At 39.3% G+C, this 22633-nt stretch overlaps 1 protein-coding gene, 1 long non-coding RNA gene and 2 pseudogenes across 3 annotated transcripts in view; 2 read left to right on the top strand and 2 right to left on the bottom strand.

Annotated features, from left to right (window-relative positions):
* Nucleotides 1–6737, bottom strand: part of LOC149098216 (metal cation symporter ZIP14-like) — an 18917-nt gene extending 12180 nt beyond the window's left edge. Inside the window, exon 1 of the mRNA XM_089278210.1 lies at nt 6413–6737. Within this exon, the coding sequence (XP_089134336.1) occupies nt 6413–6670 (258 nt within the window). The 5' untranslated portion in view covers nt 6671–6737. The remainder of the gene's footprint in view (nt 1–6412) is intronic.
* The window catches only part of LOC149098203 (uncharacterized), a 443460-nt gene that overhangs the window by 15695 nt on the left and 405132 nt on the right, over nt 1–22633 (top strand). The window lies entirely within an intron of this gene.
* LOC110040853 (metal cation symporter ZIP14-like) lies at nt 11809–20669 on the bottom strand (annotated as a pseudogene). Its single transcript, XR_016203995.1, has 6 exons — nt 20587–20669; nt 18437–18602; nt 15775–15888; nt 14624–14804; nt 14261–14445; nt 11809–12008 (listed from the first exon to the last, which is right to left on the bottom strand). The product of XR_016203995.1 is annotated as a metal cation symporter ZIP14-like (transcript).
* On the top strand, nt 17905–18225 carry LOC149098215 (uncharacterized; annotated as a pseudogene).

The raw sequence follows: 22633 nt of genomic DNA, 5'->3' as shown, positions 1-22633 counted from the left end.
CATGGTTTCATGGTTTCATGGTTTCATGGTTTCATGGTTTCATGGTTTCATGGTTTCATGGTTTCATGGTTTCATGGTTTCATGGTTTCATGGTTTCATGGTTTCATGGTTTCATGGTTTCATGGTTTCATGGTTTCATGGTTTCATGGTTTCATGGTTTCATGGTTTCATGGTTTCATGGTTTCATGGTTTCATGGTTTCATGGTTTCATGGTTTCATGGTTTCATGGTTTCATGGTTTCATGGTTTCATGGTTTCATGGTTTCATGGTTTCATGGTTTCATGGTTTCATGGTTTCATGGTTTCATGGTTTCATGGTTTCATGGTTTCATGGTTTCATGGTTTCATGGTTTCATGGTTTCATGGTTTCATGGTTTCATGGTTTCATGGTTTCATGGTTTCATGGTTTCATGGTTTCATGGTTTCATGGTTTCATGGTTTCATGGTTTCATGGTTTCATGGTTTCATGGTTTCATGGTTTCATGGTTTCATGGTCTCATGGTCTCATGGTTTCATGGTCTCATGGTCTCATGGTCTCATGGTTTCATGGTCTCATGGTCTCATGGTCTCATGGTTTCATGGTTTCATGGTTTCATGGTTTCATGGTTTCATGGTTTCATGGTTTCATGGTTTCATGGTTTCATGGTTTCATGGTTTCATGGTTTCATGGTTTCATGGTTTCATGGTTTCATGGTTTCATGGTTTCATGGTTTCATGGTTTCATGGTTTCATGGTTTCATGGTTTCATGGTTTCATGGTTTCATGGTTTCATGGTTTCATGGTTTCATGGTTTCATGGTTTCATGGTTTCATGGTTTCATGGTTTCATGGTTTCATGGTTTCATGGTTTCATGGTTTCATGGTTTCATGGTTTCATGGTTTCATGGTTTCATGGTTTCATGGTTTCATGGTTTCATGGTTTCATGGTTTCATGGTTTCATGGTTTCATGGTTTCATGGTTTCATGGTTTCATGGTTTCATGGTTTCATGGTTTCATGGTTTCATGGTTTCATGGTTTCATGGTTTCATGGTTTCATGGTTTCATGGTTTCATGGTTTCATGGTTTCATGGTTTCATGGTCTCATGGTCTCATGGTTTCATGGTCTCATGGTCTCATGGTCTCATGGTCTCATGGTTTCATGGTCTCATGGTCTCATGGTCTCATGGTTTCATGGTTTCATGGTTTCATGGTTTCATGGTTTCATGGTTTCATGGTTTCATGGTTTCATGGTTTCATGGTTTCATGGTTTCATGGTTTCATGGTTTCATGGTTTCATGGTTTCATGGTTTCATGGTTTCATGGTTTCATGGTTTCATGGTTTCATGGTTTCATGGTTTCATGGTTTCATGGTTTCATGGTTTCATGGTTTCATGGTTTCATGGTTTCATGGTTTCATGGTTTCATGGTTTCATGGTTTCATGGTTTCATGGTTTCATGGTTTCATGGTTTCATGGTTTCATGGTTTCATGGTTTCATGGTTTCATGGTTTCATGGTTTCATGGTTTCATGGTTTCATGGTTTCATGGTTTCATGGTTTCATGGTTTCATGGTTTCATGGTTTCATGGTTTCATGGTTTCATGGTTTCATGGTTTCATGGTTTCATGGTTTCATGGTTTCATGGTTTCATGGTTTCATGGTTTCATGGTTTCATGGTTTCATGGTTTCATGGTTTCATGGTTTCATGGTTTCATGGTTTCATGGTTTCATGGTTTCATGGTTTCATGGTTTCATGGTTTCATGGTTTCATGGTTTCATGGTTTCATGGTTTCATGGTTTCATGGTTTCATGGTTTCATGGTTTCATGGTTTCATGGTTTCATGGTTTCATGGTTTCATGGTTTCATGGTTTCATGGTTTCATGGTTTCATGGTTTCATGGTTTCATGGTTTCATGGTTTCATGGTTTCATGGTTTCATGGTTTCATGGTTTCATGGTTTCATGGTTTCATGGTTTCATGGTTTCATGGTTTCATGGTTTCATGGTTTCATGGTTTCATGGTTTCATGGTTTCATGGTTTCATGGTTTCATGGTTTCATGGTTTCATGGTTTCATGGTTTCATGGTTTCATGGTCTCATGGTCTCATGGTCTCATGGTCTCATGGTTTCATGGTCTCATGGTCTCATGGTCTCATGGTCTCATGGTTTCATGGTTTCATGGTTTCATGGTTTCATGGTTTCATGGTTTCATGGTTTCATGGTTTCATGGTTTCATGGTTTCATGGTTTCATGGTTTCATGGTTTCATGGTTTCATGGTTTCATGGTTTCATGGTTTCATGGTTTCATGGTTTCATGGTTTCATGGTTTCATGGTTTCATGGTTTCATGGTTTCATGGTTTCATGGTTTCATGGTTTCATGGTTTCATGGTTTCATGGTTTCATGGTTTCATGGTTTCATGGTTTCATGGTTTCATGGTTTCATGGTTTCATGGTTTCATGGTTTCATGGTTTCATGGTTTCATGGTTTCATGGTTTCATGGTTTCATGGTTTCATGGTTTCATGGTTTCATGGTTTCATGGTTTCATGGTTTCATGGTTTCATGGTTTCATGGTTTCATGGTTTCATGGTTTCATGGTTTCATGGTTTCATGGTTTCATGGTTTCATGGTTTCATGGTTTCATGGTTTCATGGTTTCATGGTTTCATGGTTTCATGGTTTCATGGTTTCATGGTTTCATGGTTTCATGGTTTCATGGTTTCATGGTTTCATGGTTTCATGGTTTCATGGTTTCATGGTTTCATGGTTTCATGGTTTCATGGTTTCATGGTTTCATGGTTTCATGGTTTCATGGTTTCATGGTTTCATGGTTTCATGGTTTCATGGTTTCATGGTTTCATGGTTTCATGGTTTCATGGTTTCATGGTTTCATGGTTTCATGGTTTCATGGTTTCATGGTTTCATGGTTTCATGGTTTCATGGTTTCATGGTTTCATGGTTTCATGGTTTCATGGTTTCATGGTTTCATGGTTTCATGGTTTCATGGTTTCATGGTTTCATGGTTTCATGGTTTCATGGTTTCATGGTTTCATGGTTTCATGGTTTCATGGTTTCATGGTCTCATGGTCTCATGGTCTCATGGTCTCATGGTCTCATGGTCTCATGGTCTCATGGTCTCATGGTCTCATGGTCTCATGGTCTCATGGTCTCATGGTCTCATGGTCTCATGGTCTCATGGTCTCATGGTCTCATGGTCTCATGGTCTCATGGTCTCATGGTCTCATGGTCTCATGGTCTCATGGTCTCATGGTCTCATGGTCTCATGGTCTCATGGTCTCATGGTCTCATGGTCTCATGGTCTCATGGTCTCATGGTCTCATGGTCTCATGGTCTCATGGTCTCATGGTCTCATGGTCTCATGGTCTCATGGTCTCATGGTCTCATGGTCTCATGGTCTCATGGTCTCATGGTCTCATGGTCTCATGGTCTCATGGTCTCATGGTCTCATGGTCTCATGGTCTCATGGTCTCATGGTCTCATGGTCTCATGGTCTCATGGTCTCATGGTCTCATGGTCTCATGGTCTCATGGTCTCATGGTCTCATGGTCTCATGGTCTCATGGTCTCATGGTCTCATGGTCTCATGGTCTCATGGTCTCATGGTCTCATGGTCTCATGGTCTCATGGTCTCATGGTCTCATGGTCTCATGGTCTCATGGTCTCATGGTCTCATGGTCTCATGGTCTCATGGTCTCATGGTCTCATGGTCTCATGGTCTCATGGTCTCATGGTCTCATGGTCTCATGGTCTCATGGTCTCATGGTCTCATGGTCTCATGGTCTCATGGTCTCATGGTCTCATGGTCTCATGGTCTCATGGTCTCATGGTCTCATGGTCTCATGGTCTCATGGTCTCATGGTCTCATGGTCTCATGGTCTCATGGTCTCATGGTCTCATGGTCTCATGGTCTCATGGTCTCATGGTCTCATGGTCTCATGGTTTCATGGTTTCATGGTTTCATGGTTTCATGGTTTCATGGTTTCATGGTTTCATGGTTTCATGGTTTCATGGTTTCATGGTTTCATGGTTTCATGGTTTCATGGTTTCATGGTTTCATGGTTTCATGGTTTCATGGTTTCATGGTTTCATGGTTTCATGGTTTCATGGTTTCATGGTTTCATGGTTTCATGGTTTCATGGTTTCATGGTTTCATGGTTTCATGGTTTCATGGTTTCATGGTTTCATGGTTTCATGGTTTCATGGTTTCATGGTTTCATGGTTTCATGGTTTCATGGTTTCATGGTTTCATGGTTTCATGGTTTCATGGTTTCATGGTTTCATGGTTTCATGGTTTCATGGTTTCATGGTTTCATGGTTTCATGGTTTCATGGTTTCATGGTTTCATGGTTTCATGGTTTCATGGTTTCATGGTTTCATGGTTTCATGGTTTCATGGTTTCATGGTTTCATGGTTTCATGGTTTCATGGTTTCATGGTTTCATGGCTTCATAGGTTCAAGGTTTCATAGGTTTCATGGTTTCATTGTTTCATAGATTTCCTGGTTTCATGGTTTCATAAGTGTCATGGTTTATTGATTCATAGGTTTCATAGATTCAGATTTCAGATTTTTTTATTAATTGACACTATTTACAGACATATTTCACTATCGCACACTATTACAAAAAATTCATTAATTAAAATAAGGTTTGATAGGTTTCATGGTTTCATAGTTTTCGTGGGTTCATAGTTTTGGTGGGTTCATAGTTTTCGTGGTTTCACAGGTTTCATGGTTTCAAAGGTTTCATAGTTTTCGTGGTTTCATAGTTTTCGTGGGTTCATAGTTTTCGTGGTTTCACAGGTTTCATGGTTTCAAAGGTTTCATAGTTTTCGTGGTTTCATAGGTTTCATGGTTTCGTTGTTTCATGGTTTCATAAGTGTCATGGTTTTATAGGTTTCACACTGAAGTTTCATGGTTTCATAGGTTTCGTAGGTTTCGTGGTTTCACAAGTTTCATGGTTTCATAGGTTTCGCGGTTTCATAAGTTTCATGGTTTCATAGGTTTCGTGGTTTCGAGGTTTCGTGGTTTCATGGTTTCATAGGTTTGATAGGTTTGGTGGTTTGGTGGTTTCATAGGTTTTATGGTTTCGTAAGGTTTCATGTTTTCATAAGGTTTCATGGTTTCATAAGTTTCATGGTTTCAAAGGTTTCATTGGTTTCGTGGTTTCATAGGTTTCATGGTTTCGTGGTTTCATGGTTTCATAGGTTTCATAGGTTTCATAGGTTTTGTGGTTTGGTGGTTTCATAGGTTTTATGGTTTCGTAAGGTTTCATGGTTTCATAAGGTTTCATGGTTTCGTAGGTTTCATGCGTTCAAAGGTTTCATGGTTTCAAAGGTTTCGTGGTTTCATAGGTTTCATGGTTTCGTCGGTTTTATATATGGTTTCGCAGGTTTTATGGTTCCATGGTTTCATAGGTTTCATGGTTTTACAGTTTTTATAGTTTAATATGTTTGAAACCATGAAACCTATGAAACCACGATACCTATGAAACCACGAAACATATAAAACCACGAAACCTATGACACCTCGAATCCTGTGAAACCACGAAACCTGTGAAACCACGAAACCGATGAACCACGAAACCTGTAAAACCACGAAACTTTTGAAACCTCGAAACCTATGAAACCACGAAACCTGTGAAACCACGAAACCTATGAAACCATGAAACTTATGAAACCACGAAACCTATGAAGCCATGAAACCTATGAAACCATGAAACCTATGAACCATGATTCATGATGATTAATCATTAATGCATATATTCGTGATTAATTTACATATAATTTGCATATATTCGTGATCCGTAACACTAAGTAATAACCGAGCGGTGGAAATCAGAAATAGGCGAAGAAGGGAGACAAATTAAAACTTTCTAAAAAGATAACTACAGGCTAAAGTCTGTTTTGGAATTAACAGATATAGTAAAGTCGCACACGCTTTTTACTGGCTTCGGATCTTCCGTTAACGTAGAAATTTATTACACCCAATGGTAGATCGAAACACGGTGACTGAAAATAACAAAATTACAAACACGGGAATGAACATAAAATAACTAACAACGACCGAACATGAAGAATGCAGAAAAGCGGCAAAGCGAAATAAACGAAGAAACTTACAAGACGAATGTGAAGAACCAAAGACGAACCGAAAACCAGAGATGCTCGCAGAACCCAATGACGCTACTAACTGAAATAAATTACACGCGAACCGAACTTATAGAGTATGCAAATGAACATAACATATACAAAAAGGGCACAAAACAAAAGAAACTAATTACGCGAAACTAGAAGCACGAACAAATGTCACAAATTCTGGCGCCTACATATAGTAAATAGACATTAACCAGTGAATATCATGAATACAAAACAACGGAAAAGTTAAATAAATAAAAAAACCAAAACAAACTTTAATTTGCCATTACCTTTGTCCTGTCACTCTCTCTGGCCTGTTCATTTGAAGATGAGCCGATGTTAAGTTCCTTGAGGAGTAAATTGAACTGTTGTGAGTTCATGGAATTGTTTGAGCCAAATTCGTCGAAGATACTCTCGACAAATGTTTCCGGCGCAGATAAATTTACACTTCTCACATGATGCGACAAAGCGTGACATTCCTCCGGCTGAATAATCGCAGAAAACGAAAGAAAAGCTAAAAACTGGTAAACTGCCTTAGTTGATCTCATTACGATTCTGCTTTCATTTGAAGGTCACAAAAGCTCAGAGAGAACACAATACGCACTAACGCGATCGACTTGATTTGGAAATTATTTTAGCCCCAGGGTGAATGCAAATATATACAAGGGACTCCTTGTACCGCCCTTATTAGATTTGCATAATGTTTTGGGATAATTTGTTGAGCTAGATCTTGAATTTTAATTACCTTGACATGAAATCTGTTGTTCTTTTTCTTTCGGAAGTGCAATGGAGGACCTCATGGAGGCGGAGAGAAAAAAAATTTCTTTTTCTCTCTCCCATCGGTTTCTTGACTTTGCAGCCGGCACCTGATCGCAGGTCCGATAGCTGCTTTGCATTAATTCTTTATGACAAGTTTGAAACTGTGTGTAGGCAATAGTACGAATATGAGCTTGTACAAGAAGGGTTTACACTACGAGTGATACAACCCCTGCATGATAAGTTGTTTACAAGTGGTGAGAAAATAAACAAGACGAGAGAGAGGTCGAGGATTGTTATCACTGTTGATGGCAACGAAATGGGTAACGAATGAAAGAGTAACGATATATCGGCCGAGTCTGTCAGAGTATTATAAACAGTCTCGTAAATGGCCAGCTTGTATATCAAGGCTAATTAAGTGTATGAGAAAGTAGTGTAACATGATGTAATCAAAGGAAAATTGTTTCTCTAGAGGCTTTGGAATTGTATCATTTATGCCAGGCTTTAGGTTCTTGATGTAAGAAAGCCTCAAGCTATGCTAATTGCTATCAGTTGTCATTACGGTCAATGACCTCAAAGTTATTGTGAAGAACGGTCTTTGAGATTGACAACTGTAAACCTTTTCTCAAGAATGATAACAGTCCTGGGACTCGTTTTGTGTCTTCGAGATTCCACATTGTCAGATGGCCGAATCTGGATTTCACCAGTGGAGAGGGGTTGTTATTTGTAGTGGCCATGTTGTGCCATATATCGTGAGAGTGTTACTAATATGCGATCCAGGATCCCTAACCCCAACAAAAAGGTTTACTAGCACAAGCTAACTACTAACCAGAGAGCTGTTTAGACTAGACAGAGTGCTAGTTAAGCTAATAGCGGAGCTCCGGGGTCCCGAAGGGCCGTCAGGGCTGGTCTCGTAACTATTAGAACAGAACTCACATGGATACATGCATCTTTGATACTGGACATCCATGTTATGGTCGAAAACTCGAGATTTATTGTTGCGTTAATTACCTCTATTCATATGAATCAATAGGGTTTGTAGAGTTGTCGGATTTCTACAAAACTTGGCCAAAATGTTCGTCAGATATTAGAGCAAAAAGTGTGTAAGGCTTTTACGAAAATCGAAATATTTTTCCTGTAACGTCCCATTGAGAAACAGCAGTCAGAAAACTTTATAGTGTCCAACTTGAATGGGATTTACTAAGCAACCAGTAGAAATATGGAAAAAGCCTGACACCCTTTGTAAGCCCATCATCTCCTGAGTGATATAGTCCAGTCAGTTTGGATGTCCGAGGTAACAAAAAGGGTGGCATTCAGTTTAGCAAGTAAGGTCATTTTTGCGTTTAAAGGCACGCGCGTGCCTAACAAAAATGGCAAAATATATTGTTGTTTTCGGATTCTACAGTTTATTGGCTTTACAGTGATATATAGTTTACCGCGCAAGGAAAGTTTTTTTCCGGAAGGCACCCCTGAAGGTCTACTGTAACCTTTTAAAATATTTTATATTCTCAACAACTTAAGGTGGCTCTGAATCCGCTCCCACAAAATTTTAAACTGTGAAAATGTTGGCATTTTATCGTGTTAATCACAATTCATTGATTATAAAAATGGGGCCGAGTCCCGGGATTAAGTTTTAAGTTATGAGCCCGTAAAGCTAAGTTAAATTTTATACTGTTGCTATGATAACCAGGAGCCATAATCGGGGACGGAGACCGTAAGCGCGCGCCATTTCTAGTATTAGGGTTGTCCCCATGATATGGGACAATAATTCTATTTTTAGAACAAATTGCGCCATCGCCTGCGGCACACGCGCGTACATGCTGCGAGGATTTTTGCGGATGTCGCGCGGAGGAAATGGCGTCCGAAATTCCCGAAAATTTTCATGTTTTTGGCCCACAACTCAACGCGTTCACGTCTGTTGGAATTTTGCTTAAGTATTTTCGTCGTAAGCTGCTCCAGTTTGAGTGAAGTAAGACAGTGTCGCATTTAGGTATGTTCCGCTGTAAGCTTATATATATCGCTGACCAAGTTGTGTTCCGACGGATGCTTCTTTTACTTGAGCTGTACATTACTCCACTTTAAATTTCACATATGTTGAAGATTAACAGCTTTTCCATTACACAGCAGAAAACTAGCTGGATATATTTAGATATAGCAGAGCTTCAGGGCTTCATAGTTTCCTAGCTCCTCTTGCCACACACTTGCGAGGAATTTGTCAGTCTATCGCGACCGAAAAGTAAAACAAAATAATTGCTAGTTTGAGTTTCGCTTGAATTTTAAGCAACGCTTGATGTTTCATCCAAGGCCCAATAACTTTACGTCCTTAGATACTGCTCAGTTTTATTCGTGTAAAAATCCAGTAAATTCTCTGTTGTCAATGAATGAGAGCGCCCGCTGATGTGTGTTTTCAGTACAGTCAGTAAACATGACAAATTGTACTTCCGCCGCTCTTTCGTGTGAAAGCGTACATCGAACTCAAACAATAACTCTATAGTTTTTAAATATGTTTACGATTGATAAATGTTTGAGAACATATAAAAGCTAAGCTGGAAATATGTGAATAAAGCAGAAATAATCAGCAAAGTTACGATGACGCTTTCTTTAATCAACTTGGAATAACGATTTCGAGTTTGTTGATCGAGCTATCAAAACTCCTTGTCTATTTTCATTTTCGCAGTGTAAAACTTCACTATGCTCATGTTGAAGAAACACACATGATGTTAGTAGCCTTTTTTGCGTTCGTGAAATTTGTTACAGCATCTCAGCACAAAAGATAACGAAGGAAATCTTTGTCAAGATTTGTTGACAATTCAAACACCGACTCGGCCTTGAAAGTGCACGAGCTGCACTATGCAAATGAGCTAATTGTACGCGTCAGACTTTCCTTTCAAAAACTTTTGCAAACTCACCAAACAAGCAGAAACAATAAGAAACCGTCAAAACAGGTTTTGGTTATGATGAACCATTGTCTGAGAAACTCACAAATTAACTCGATACCAGAGTGTAGAGTTTTCTTGCTATATTCTTAAGTCAGAACAAACGCAAAAACATACGCGTAAGCTTACAACTAGCGTGAGCATATCTTAGTATTCATTCCCAGCGCGAGATTGAAGTCTTGTTTTCGACCCTGAAAAACCCACCTTTTCCGTTAGCTCAGAGCATAAAACTACATATAAGCGCCCTGGTTCGTACTCCCTGCCTTATTCCCTGCCATCGCTGTGAAAAATACGCAAAAGAATCTCTCAACTCTCACCATTTGATCACACAACGTGACAACATCCACGCGAGAGCCCCCGACACGTGCGTGAATCCGCGCGGATATATGACGTCAGGATGGCGCAATTTGTTCTAAAAATAGAAAAATTGTCCCATATCATAGGTACGCGCGAATCCCGAGACTTACGGTCTCCGTCCCCGATTATGGCTCCTGTGATAACCTATTTCGTCACAAAAATACTATAACTTGCTCTATAATGATTGGGCGTTTGTTTGATACCATTACTGTAGATTACAAGAGGTAGGATCGATCCATCAAAGACGAAGTACTAAAATTTATGGTGTAAACTGCTTAGAACTGCATAAGGGGCAGTTTCACGATTCGGCGCATGTACAAGCTATAACTTGCGCATGAGGTACTTCATATACGTGTAGGCCGAATTTCAAAGAAGTAACATCTATCAACGGATTTGTACAGCAAATGTCGTATTTAGACGTAGAAGTTGTTATTATTCGGGCCAACTGATTATTCTCCACGCACGCGCGAGTTATGTAGTCGCATCTGATTGGTTCGTAAACAAAGCAGTCGAGTGGAGCATAGAAACTGGCACATTTTCGTGACCGATTCGTGTGAATGGTAGGCTTAACTGTACAAATAATTAAAAGTTGCGTTTTCAAATTTCTCCAGCATTTGTGGACGGGGGCCTTGGAATACGCTTTGGAATTAATCAATTCGCTTCTGCTGCTACGTTTTCGCAACTGACCGCGAAATTTTTAAAGGGAAATTTACCACATGAGTCATCAGCTCGGTTTCCACTCTTTCATGAACAATGGCATGAAATAGATGAACGTTATAGCTCCATGCTTTGAGACGTGAAACCATTCCTTTAACGCGGAAGAGCTGTGACCCCCTTGCCATCAACTACATACTCAAAGATCTATCAGTAGATATAATAACGATAAAATAATTTAGATAGAGTGGAACTCGGTTAATACGAACACCAAAGGAACTAAAAGACATACAAAAAGCACTAGGAACGAGTTGTCATGTGCCAACTGCAACTTAAGTTTAGACTAAAGAAGCCTAAGGCTCATTGAAAGAATCAAATGTCTTGTACCAGATGGGCTCCTGTTCATAACAAGGTTTACAATCATCAATAACCAGAAAAAAAAACACATTGTCAAAAATGTCACGCTATTTCGCTACTGTATTTAGTCATAGCAACACATTATAACCCAGTAAGCGTTCCTTTTTTGACGGTACAATTTGGATATATTAAACCACAATATTTAGAGAACACAAGATAACCAGTGTCCAGCCACTAAGGTCACCAAAAAGTGTCCTTTGTCCGTACTAACCGGTGTAATACGGGCGGGCCAAGGTGACAGAAAATATTGAGTTTTTCGTAGCATCGGGCTTTAGATGGTTTTCATTGTGACGTCATTACATCCAGTGGTCTTACTTTTTATCCTTTGATAGTTTTTACATATTCTAGTTCTACCCTCAGAAATTTACTGAATTGTAGCAGTCTTTTAATAGCTTCTGAATCAAGTAACTAGGACTGAGAAATATAGAAGAAAGCTCCATTTTCACAACAAAGTACCCCATGTAATATTATATTGCTCAGTTGATTTAACAGTTTGTAAAGAAAGATAAATAATTTAGCTTGTAAGAAATGCATCTTAGTAGGTCTTAAAGCCAAGTTTTCAATCCTGCTGACGCCACCAGGAAAACCATCTATTGGTTAAAACAAGAGGAATTTAATTCACAGAAATTTGCTTTTTGTAAACACCAAGAATAAACATGATGACAAAGCCAAAGAGCATTCCAAAATTTTGACGGGCAAATGTCTTGAGGTTCTTCCAAATGGAGACTTGTGCAATTCTTGCGGACATCTCGGAAGCTTCTTCCAGCTGTTAAGTAAGCACAACGGTAAAAACATTTTTAATGTTTTGTATTTTCTGTATATGCACATGATTCACAAGAGATACAGATAAGAGTTATATACAAGACCTCCCCCATGATGTTCCGCTATATCTGGCCCGGGTCAACATTAGATAATAAACAATGAGTTAGCACTTTCTAGCTATGAGGTGATAGTTGATGAGGTCGAAGGCCGAATCAGCTATCACACTGAAATCGCATGCGACTGATCTATTGTAATTGTTTTTCTGTAGAATTCTAACTTTGATAATATACATGAAAAAAATTACTCGATTCTGATTGGCTGAGAGCAGTGTGACACCAGTGCAAAAAGTGTAACACCAGTGCAACTAACACATCGTAATTCTGGATTACGATTAGCTGAAAGACAATAGGAAATTTTCTAAGTCAGTGATATCACGTAAAATGATAACGAACATTTTGCGCGGAAACTTTGAAATTTTTTTTCAAACAAAAAATGGCTTCAAGAAAGATCCTCTACGCGAATTTTGTCACGTTTATATTATTCATAAGCGGCTCGCGCATTTCCAGCTTTCTGAAAACCTCACTCGTGCAAATTAATTCCAAATTGAACGAGAAAAACCGTATGATTAGCTTCACAAATATGCCTCAAATAACAGTTTCAGATTACTTATCGTCTCAGGATTAAAATTCACAATTTAGAAAGATCGCCTAGACTAACTTCCCATTTGAAATTTGCAGTTGTGTACGCGCCAGTATCAATGCAGTCTAATTCAAGAAATCGCGAAAGTCTGTCTTTTAGTTTTCTCAGGAATTTGATTATCCATTTGCTTCTAAATGTTTCTTAAAGCTTCCGCTTATGTCCAGAATTGAACGCAAGTATTGTTTAATAAGTACTTGATATTTGGCACGGTTATTTGACATTTTCATATTACTTCATATTTGACAGAATTGTGTGTGTTTTGGTGACTTTTTACCAATCACGTAGGGGCCAAACCACCCCCCAAATTTTTCGTCAGTTCTTGGGTATTTCACATTATTTCGCATTACTTAAAAAGTATTGACCCTTTCCACAGCAAACTAGGCAGATGAGCAGGAGACCTATTGCCAATTATATTTACGTGAAAAATTTCAGTAAATGTCAAAGTTGTTACGTCACAGTGATGACGTCATGTTTTTTGCCACTTTTGAAGTTTTTAATATGCATATTTTTTACAATGTGTTCGAAAGAGCACATCAAGGGGAGTTGAAACCTAAAAATATTTTGTCCATATCACAAACATTAAATGAAATATGGCATTTTTAAATATGAAAAATAACTCTGCAAAATATGGGGTCCCCCCCTTGAGAAAAATCCCCAAATTGGAGCCGTAATTTTGTTCCAGCAAATGCAGCGATTTTGCACATGTGATGTGACAGATGACTAAAGCAAAAATAAAGAAGAAAATCGGAATAAAAAATTATCCCTCTAGTGTTATTGCGTTAAAACTAGTTTTGTTACGTCATAACCTGTGACGTCACTCGTTTTTTTACTGTTAATACCATCCTAACAAAGCCGAAAGTTAAATTTCTAAAACCATACGATTTTTGACAACAACAAGCTTTCTATTTTTCCAGATTATTAGCCTTCCTAGAAAAAAACTGAAAAAAATAAACCGGAGAGACTGACTTGAGAAGGAAAGTATGGTTAAGCAAATTCCGGGGGAGACAGCAAAAAAATATGTAATTTACCATATCTCAAAAAATAATCATCATAGCAAAAAACGAGTTCCGGCATTTTACTCCTCAAGTCAAGGTCTTTCCAATGACATAATCTTTACATCAGATTTTACAAAAAATTATAGCACGTTTTGGTGACGTCATGATTTGACATTTTATCACAACTTCTAAATTAAAATAAACTGGAGAACAAAGAAAGCTCATCTGCCAAACTTGGTTCAGAAATATATAAACCAAGCAAATATAGCCTTCATAAAACATTAGGGGAGTGGTTTAGCCCTTACGTGAATGAGGACACTTTGTAACGCTTATCATGAGGAATTTAAATCTCATTAGCGTTCAATCCTGGGCATATCTGAAGCTTTAGCGAAACAGGAAAACGTTGCCATTTTGTTGACCACCTCAAGCCAGTGCACACTAATGGCTGATAGTGTGCGATAGCTCAGCCAATCAGATTACAGCATTTTGCATTAGTGCTGAGGTGATTAGTAGATTTCTACTAATAAATGATAGCCCCATGCTTAAAGAAATATATACTCACCATGTCAACTAATGAAGTGTTCACAAACATTCCTCCAGCGAGTGGATAGATCCACCTGACTGCCGATGTTTTGGCGCCAAGTATCAAGCCAGTGATCAGCCCCAGATAACAAGCACATGCCGAGAGAAAGTTGAATGCCATTGCCATTTTGTACGACATGCCAGCATTGAGAATGGCAAAATCACCTGGAAAACAATTGAAATTAAACAAATATACTTATCCAAAGAAACCTTGAAGTTTGATTGACGTAGAAAGCGTGAGAAAGGTAAGAAAGATATGATTGAAACCCCTATACCGAGACAACCACCAACAGGTTGATTTGTAAATAACAGTGAGAAAACTGCATCAAGTAATGATTCTTACCAAGTTCGTGTGGTAACTCTTCGGAGAATATCGCCATTGAGGTACTGATGCCAACATAAGTTGAACTGGAATATGACGCACCAATGGCTAAGCCGTTAATAAAGTTATGAAGGCCGTCACCAATGATTATCATCCAAGCAACAGGCGGCACTTTTCTCTTTCTGCCAGTGTTCACAATAACCTGTGCATACGATACAAGGAGCCGATAAAGATTCGATCTTGTTTGCTTTCTTATGCAGACACGTCTTGTAGTGACTCTCAGCCTGGGAAAGAGATTATCCTAATCTCTTGGCCTGGGGTATGTTTTAAAAATTTGAATTAAGGTGGCTGACAATAGTTTCCAGCTCTTTCCATCACTTACACTTTGCTGGATCAATACTGACTACTATTTATCACATGATCCTACAATAATGGTATCACAGAACTGCCCAGTCATTGGTAAACAACTAGTGATCGTCCTTTTTCAATCAATCAATCAATCAATCAATCAATCAATCAATCTTTATTCATCGAGGGTAACACCTAATAGTTACACAACTAATAAACTTGTGGCCCTCTTAAATATACATTAATTTAAAATCTATCAAAAACCTATGGAAAATTATTAAATTATTTGATTAAAATTATTAAACAGGGTACCATAGTAACAATACAACCTGTTTAAAACATCCTTAATTTTAGCTTTAAGTGCTTATGACTCAAAAATGAGCTCGGTGATCCCCAAATTTAAGGTGGCTCTGCACCGCCCTCCACAGAATTAATTTAAACTTTGCAAAACGTTGCATCCCATCGTGCTTATTACAATTCGATAATAACATATGGAGTTCACTCAGCTCATTTTTGAGTTATAAGCACTTAAAGCTAAAATTAAGGATATTCTTAACAGCCTGTATTGTTGCCATGGTACTCTATTATGCTACAAAGATTACCAATGGTTGGGCGTTTATACGATACCAATATTGCAGCACCACTTGATAAAGAGTATTGATCCTTTAAAACATAGCTCTGGAAAAGGGCTGGAAACTGTTGCCAGCCACCTTAAACTCGCACCCCCCCCCCCCCCCGGCTTTCTTATAAAAATTAAGGTTTTCTACAAAACAGGAATGAACTGTTTATTACGTTGCACAAGAATTGTTTTACACTGTAAGCACCTCATAGCATTCATTTGAACTTCTTTTTTCCACTGACCCATTGAAGACATTCGGAATGTCGCTCATACTATGAAGAGATAAATGTTGATCGTGTTTCCCATTGCGAAGTTGGAGCTGCACTTCAGCGATTCCTGAGCCAAGTAATGCACTCTTGCCCTCGGTTTTCTCCTTAGAAAGAGAACAATTACTTCTTAAGCATATGCCACATGAGTACGGCAAGGCGCAAAGTTCGGTGATTATAATCTATCAACATTAGCATAATCTAATTGAAAACTATTGGCAAGCTCGTAATCTTATTGGTTACACAGCCACCGTTAAACAAAAAAGGCCAAAGTCCAAGAAAAGGAGTCGGGAAGCAGCTCTTCGAAGCTCTCCTAAGGTCCCACACAAATGGCTTGATACTCTGAGAGGAAGAGGAACAAGAGAAACATTGCCCCTAGCCTCAAAACAATAACAGCTGCTAAAAAACAAAAGAATTACATGCTTAGAAGAGCTGGTACACTTCCGAAGATAAGTGCACATGTGTAGTAACCTATATCATTATATCAGAAGCACTATGTTTTAACCAATGTGTAGTGCAACGAGCAGCAACCTTCAGTAAACTTAAGGAGCTGTCGCTACATTTCCATCCAATGAATTGTAAAATTAAAAAAGTGGGAAAATTTGGGGCGAAATTCCCGGCGACCTCGTTTCCCGAATGATCCATTAAGGTGTCACGTGTTAGCCTGAGTATCAGGCTTTTCGAGGATAAAGTGGGAGCGGTAGGACAAAAGAAGGAACGTCTGGCGCTCGGGTTAGTCAGGTGTGTGCTGGATTTTGTATTCAGTTTGACTTTCTCCCCAATTTGTCGTTATAGTTCTGATTTTGGTTAAAAAAAAAAACCTTCAATGGACAAGGCTTGATTTTATAGAGGGGGGGGGGGGGGGGGGGCAAGGGTATTTTCGTGACACCGTGATCCGGTTTTTTTGTGCTCTGTGAATCGTGATTTGATAAAAAAAAAAAAAAAACTGTTCCGTGAATCGTGATTGAAATGTATTCCGTGAGGCGTGAAATGCAAAACTCCTTGGCCGTGAATTGTGAATAGATAAGAAATAAATCGTGAATGTCTAAAGTTGAGTTCGTAACTGAATTTCACTGCATTGTGATCACATTTTTTCCGTGACTTTAGTGAAATTAACGCTTGAGTCAAGCCGACTGAGAGTAGCGACAAAAGAAACATGTTGACAGGTTTAAATAAACCCGTTGATTTCCTGATCACCGTATTAACCAATGAACCCGTCTCAATAGGATTTTTGACTGATTAAGCATTGATGAACGACATGTGCGGACTCGGTGTAACTCAGACTGGTAAAGATCATGGCTGCTGAATCCGACAAAGTCCTCGCGGTTGTTGAATCAGTTATATTTTACCATGCTGAGCCAGAATCAGGCTCTTCCAAATTTGCTGGATTCAAGGAGCGTGTCAGAATTGGCATAAGAGATTCGCACAAAATTTTAAGTGCCCTCTTAAGATTAATGACTAGTTTTTGCGGAATCAAAGAGGAGTGCATAAAACGTGGCCTCGGTAAAAGCTTGGATGTCACGATCTGCAGATTGGTGAAGGATGGCATAAATCAACCAAAAGCGTTCTCCATCAACACGCAAGATCAATGGGACCTCGAACATCCAATCCTAACCTTAACCCCTAAGTCCGTACAAATGATCTACAATCAACTTAATCGGCTGGATGATAAATTGAAGTCTATCAACAAAGACATCCACGTTGATCTTCATGTTTGTCTGACAACCCAAGTGGAAAATCTGCACGCTGTTGGTCATTTCCAGGATCAATGCCCCACGTCTCTTAACTACTCCTGTAATCTGGGAAACACTGTTTACGAAAGCATCAAAAGGATAACAAGCTGGGCAGCCTATTATTTCACTCACCCAACATCGTACTATCCAATTCCAGACAGTTTAATTCCACTGACAGACATTTCCAAACTTTCGCATCTTGGCAAAACAAGGAACTTAAATTCTACCCAAGAGCAGATCATAATAGAATGGGCAGTTCAGCATGGCAAGTGCGTTCGACAGAGAACTTTGAGGAAAGAAACAAGGAAGTTCAAGGCTGGCACTTCGCCTTTGAATATGTATCGTCCAGCAGATGTTACCCAAAGGACAAGATCCACCTTGAACCTCCTGCAAAGTATCAGCCAGCTGTTCCACCAATCGTCGACGAACAAGAAGAGCAAGAGCAAGAAGTCACCTTCGCTCATCCTCAAGTGTCTGAAGCCCCCAAAGTCCCAAAAGATGATGTGCAGTATGACACAGACAGTGGGCATGACGATGCCGTGGAAAGTGACAACGACGATAATACTCTGACCTTCTTAAGAGCCGTAACAACTCGCAGTGGAAGAGCTGTCCGAGTCCGATATTTCTCTTAAGAGGTCTCTTAAAGTAAAACCAACAAATTAACAAATTAACAAATTTTGCATAAACAAACATCGTTTCGTTTTAGTCCGATGTGGGAATTTTCGATATGAGGCAAATCAAATGATCAGCTAGCTAGATAGAGCGTTCAGCTGCTTGTTTTGGCAGGCTGCGACTGAAAAATAAGTCTGTCACCGAAATACTTTGGAAATCTTCTTACAGTCAACGAGGAGCGAATTTGTCGACTTACCTCCGTCTCTTTGTTTTCCGATGCAGACTTCTCTTTCAACCTGACGATCATTTTCATGACATATTCCAAGAGAAAGAACAAATAGATTCCACCGACAATGACCAAACTTTTCCACAAATTAGCAAGACCACGTATCTGATATGCCTGCCAAACAAGGGAGCATTATCTAGGTTAACTTTTGCAACCTCCTGCTACAAAATGAAATCTGGATAGTCTTTTCCAAAGCAGACCCACTAGAATTTAATTTTTATTTGCAACGTAACACAGACACTGTACAACACTGTTACGTTGCATGCTTATGTGTATGATTTACACAATAAGCGGTATTGAAAAAAAAAATAGGTTTGTGCTTATTTTGCATTTTGGAAATGATAAGTTCATTTTTTTTTCATCCTGTACAGATTGCGTGAGTGAAAATATGCGAATGCAACACTATTTATACCAATTACCGTACCCAAATTCGCAATTAGCCAATCAGAAGCCTTGTCTAAATTCCTGATATTCTGCGACAGTCAAGTCACTGACCGATATGGCTTCGATATCATGGTCACTTGGCCAAATCTGAGTACGATAAATATCTAATCGTACCTTTTTTGGTACGCTTCGGTAGCATGTCAGGCTCATTTGATCTCACCATGGGTATTTTGACTCGACTACGTCTCGCCAAAACACGCACCATGTCTCGACCAAACTCGCCTGATATGCGTCCGAAGCATGCCTCGGTGACAGATCAGCCAGATTTGGTCGAGCCACGTCTGCCATGGTTTATATTTTCATTGTTGTGAGACGTAGTTGAGTTAAAGTAGCCGCGACGCGGCCAAAGAAGGCTGGTATGACGCCGAAACGTACTAAAAAGGTATGATTACGTATTTGCCTATCTGAATTTGGTCATAAATCCGGCCATACTAGGCCTTTGATTAGAACGCGTGCGACACCGTTGATATCGTAGAACACACTGCCTTTATTTAACTAGCTAATCGCGGATCTGAACACGGTAATAAGATATATCTTAAGGACGGTGCCTACTAAATACAAAGGTTTTTGTAGCAGGTTAGGACCACGCGGAAAAAGTAGATCTTTGCAAGGGCTATTAGAATCCACAAAGAAAAATTGGGTAGCCACACATTTTTTCGAGATAATTAGCCTTGAATCTCAACAAAAATGCTGACAAAAGCATTTGTCTGAAAAAAAAGGAAAGGATATTTCTTCACAGCTTTCCTTAGAATTCGCCTTTACATACAGAAAAACAAACACATTTATAAAGATCTGAAAACTACATGGTAAACATAAAAACCATTTTTGGTATGTTTTTAAATCGTGGCAACAGCGCTTTTAGTGTCTCTGACAGCCTTCCTCTGGTTCAGCTAATACAGTCTAAATCCTTTTGCTTACAACCAGAAACTAATCACGAGTTGAATAGGCTTGCCACTTCCATTTCATAACATAAAATGTAGTGGTAACCACGCGTTTTTTTAAAGTTATTGATCTTTTCTGAAAACTTTTACGGTGCCCGTTACATTTTTTTTCCTATCCAGTAAGTAAAACATTTGCGTATCTCGCACTTGTTTTGCGTGCGCACTACGCCATCTGCAGGTACATGTTTACATTTAGATTTCAGTATAATTTTCGACCTAGTTTTCCAGCTGGAAGACGATAAAAGTTAGTGGTTAGCGATATGTTTCTATTCTGGTGTTCCTGGTTTAAGTACAGGTTCATTAAACTTGATTTGGTCACAGTAGGAAAATGTTTCTTTCATTTCAGTCGTGTACTTGGTAGCGTAGTTGATTGCGCCAATGTCAACCCAGCGCGCGCGTGGCACTTAAACCATGCCTTGCGTGATGCAGCAGAACGTGTGCGCACCAATAAAAGTAGGCACCGTCCGGCCCTAGTCAGTCACACTCTTGCTTATGTTTACATGGAGACTTTGGCTATTATATCTTATTGGGCGGGTGTTGGAACGAAGGAAATCACTGTGAAACTACTAAGGATAATTAAACATACTTTCAGGAACACAACTTACATTAAGGCAATAAGATTTCCCTTCACGTTCCAATATCAATAGTGTCGATGGCATCGAAAATGGCGAAGGCTGACTAGGGTCCTTTTAACCTGTAGAAAGACCATTCACGAGATGTCCAGAAAACACTTACGTGTGGAAGTTTTTACCACTCAGTACACCAACAGTAAGCGACAGCATAAACAACAGAAGAATCTTGTAAAGTGATTGGTTCATGAATGGGACAACAAAGGCTCCAAGTAGAGATGCACAGCTGATGATAGTTACTGACAAGAACCCAAATCCCTATGCTGAAAAGAATTGTATAATAAACATTCTGAACCCTACGGTAGAGGATAAAACAATCAACATCGGGGCATGAGGGTCCTAACCATTAGGGCTTATCCCAGTTTCTGGCCCATCAAGTTCTCCCTCCTGTATATTCTGCAAATTCTTAGCGAGTTGCCCTCAGTAATTGAGGGAGTTTCCGAGTCATCTGCGTTCCTTTGGGGATTATCCGAGTCAGGATCAATGATCCAAGATCACTCGTATCATGGTTCATTAAGGGTGCAGACGAATCCGTGAGCAGAGTAGATTCATCGGTTCCTTTGAAGAGGCACGATCCGAGTGATATTGGATCACTGATCCCAATCTAGTTGATCCCAAAGGAACGCACTCGAAGTTAGTCTATCTATGTTTTTACACGTTGAAGTCAAAGTACGTCAACGATTCATTGTATGCAAACTACTTATTACTGATTGTGGTACCTCGAGTTTTGCTCTGCTTTGCATCTTCTTTCGTGTCTTCGCTTTCATCCAAACAAGCTTTACTTTCAATTTGCTGTACTATCGCTGGACAGACTTTTTCAAATTTATCCAGATTTAATCCACTGGAGTCAACAGAAAAGGCTTCAAACAGTTCTTTGGCACTGCAATAAAATCAATTCATATGACATAACGTCACGGCGGTCATGTTGGTGTTCCCGAGTTCTTTTTTCGTGGAAACATTTTTAATTATTGTATGGGTACACTAACATGACCACTGTGAAAACGTTCTATTTTATGCATCAAAGCGTGATGTATGAATATGCAAGCAGTTCTTGGGTAGTTACGCAATTTAATAAATAAGCATGGATCTCAAAAATGGTAACTCGGATTGGCCTGTTTTTGTCCTGGGAAAATGGGATTTGTGATTTGGTCACTGGGGATGGAAAAAATGTCCAAAATGGGAATGTGATAAATATTTGACTTCATATGAGCATTTAAAACATCACTTATTTCCTGGGGTCGAAAAATGTCAGAAAGTTGTTCAAGCAACTTGTTCGTGTCAAGTTTGAGCATTTCTATCCAGATGCAGCATGTGCAGGACTTGTCACTATTTCCCGGTTACAAGATGAGTTTAAACATGGGGGAACTCTATCTTGCCTCTTCACATTTACAGTAAGCATACTGCAACACATTTTAAGAGGGACACATTTACATTGTACGAATTATGATGTTTGGCACATCAGTTGAAGAAAAACATAGGATAACATAACCTAACGTAACGTAACGTAACGTAACATAACATAACAGAACTGAGCAGAACAGAACAGAACAGGACAGAACAGAACAGAACAGAACAGAACAGAACAGAACAGAACAGAACAGAACAAAACAGAGCAGAACAGAACATGACAGAGCAGAACAGAACGGAACGGAACGGAACGGAAAGGAACGGAAAGGAACGGAACGGAACGGAACGGAACATAACAGAACAGAACAGAACAGAACAGAACAGAACAGAACAGAACAGAACAGAACAGAACAGAACAGAACAGAACAGAACAGAACAAAACAGAGCAGAACAGAACATGACAGAGCAGAACAGAACAGAACGGAACGGAACGGAAAGGAACGGAACGGAACGGAAAGGAACATAACAGAACAGAACAGAACAGAACACAACAGAACACAACACAACAGAACAGAACAGAACACAACACAACACAACACAACACAACATAAAACCTTTAATTTAACACGATAAGAATTAAAGCTACAAAGCTTGTGGGGTCATGTATACTACTGAATCGGTGAAAATGATCTCTAAGTGGGCAGCAACGTACTACAAACATCCGAATTCATATTGCAAACATCACATGCGGTTTCACCTCGCATCAAAATTCCAAAGCCAACCTCACGGGAGTTGACCAGAAAAGA

This window comes from Orbicella faveolata, unplaced genomic scaffold, assembly GCF_042242905.1.
Source record: "Orbicella faveolata isolate gen_17 unplaced genomic scaffold, um_ofav_v1 contig_46, whole genome shotgun sequence".
Lineage (NCBI taxonomy): Eukaryota > Metazoa > Cnidaria > Anthozoa > Scleractinia > Merulinidae > Orbicella > Orbicella faveolata.
This window is presented reverse-complemented; position numbering and strand designations above follow the sequence as displayed.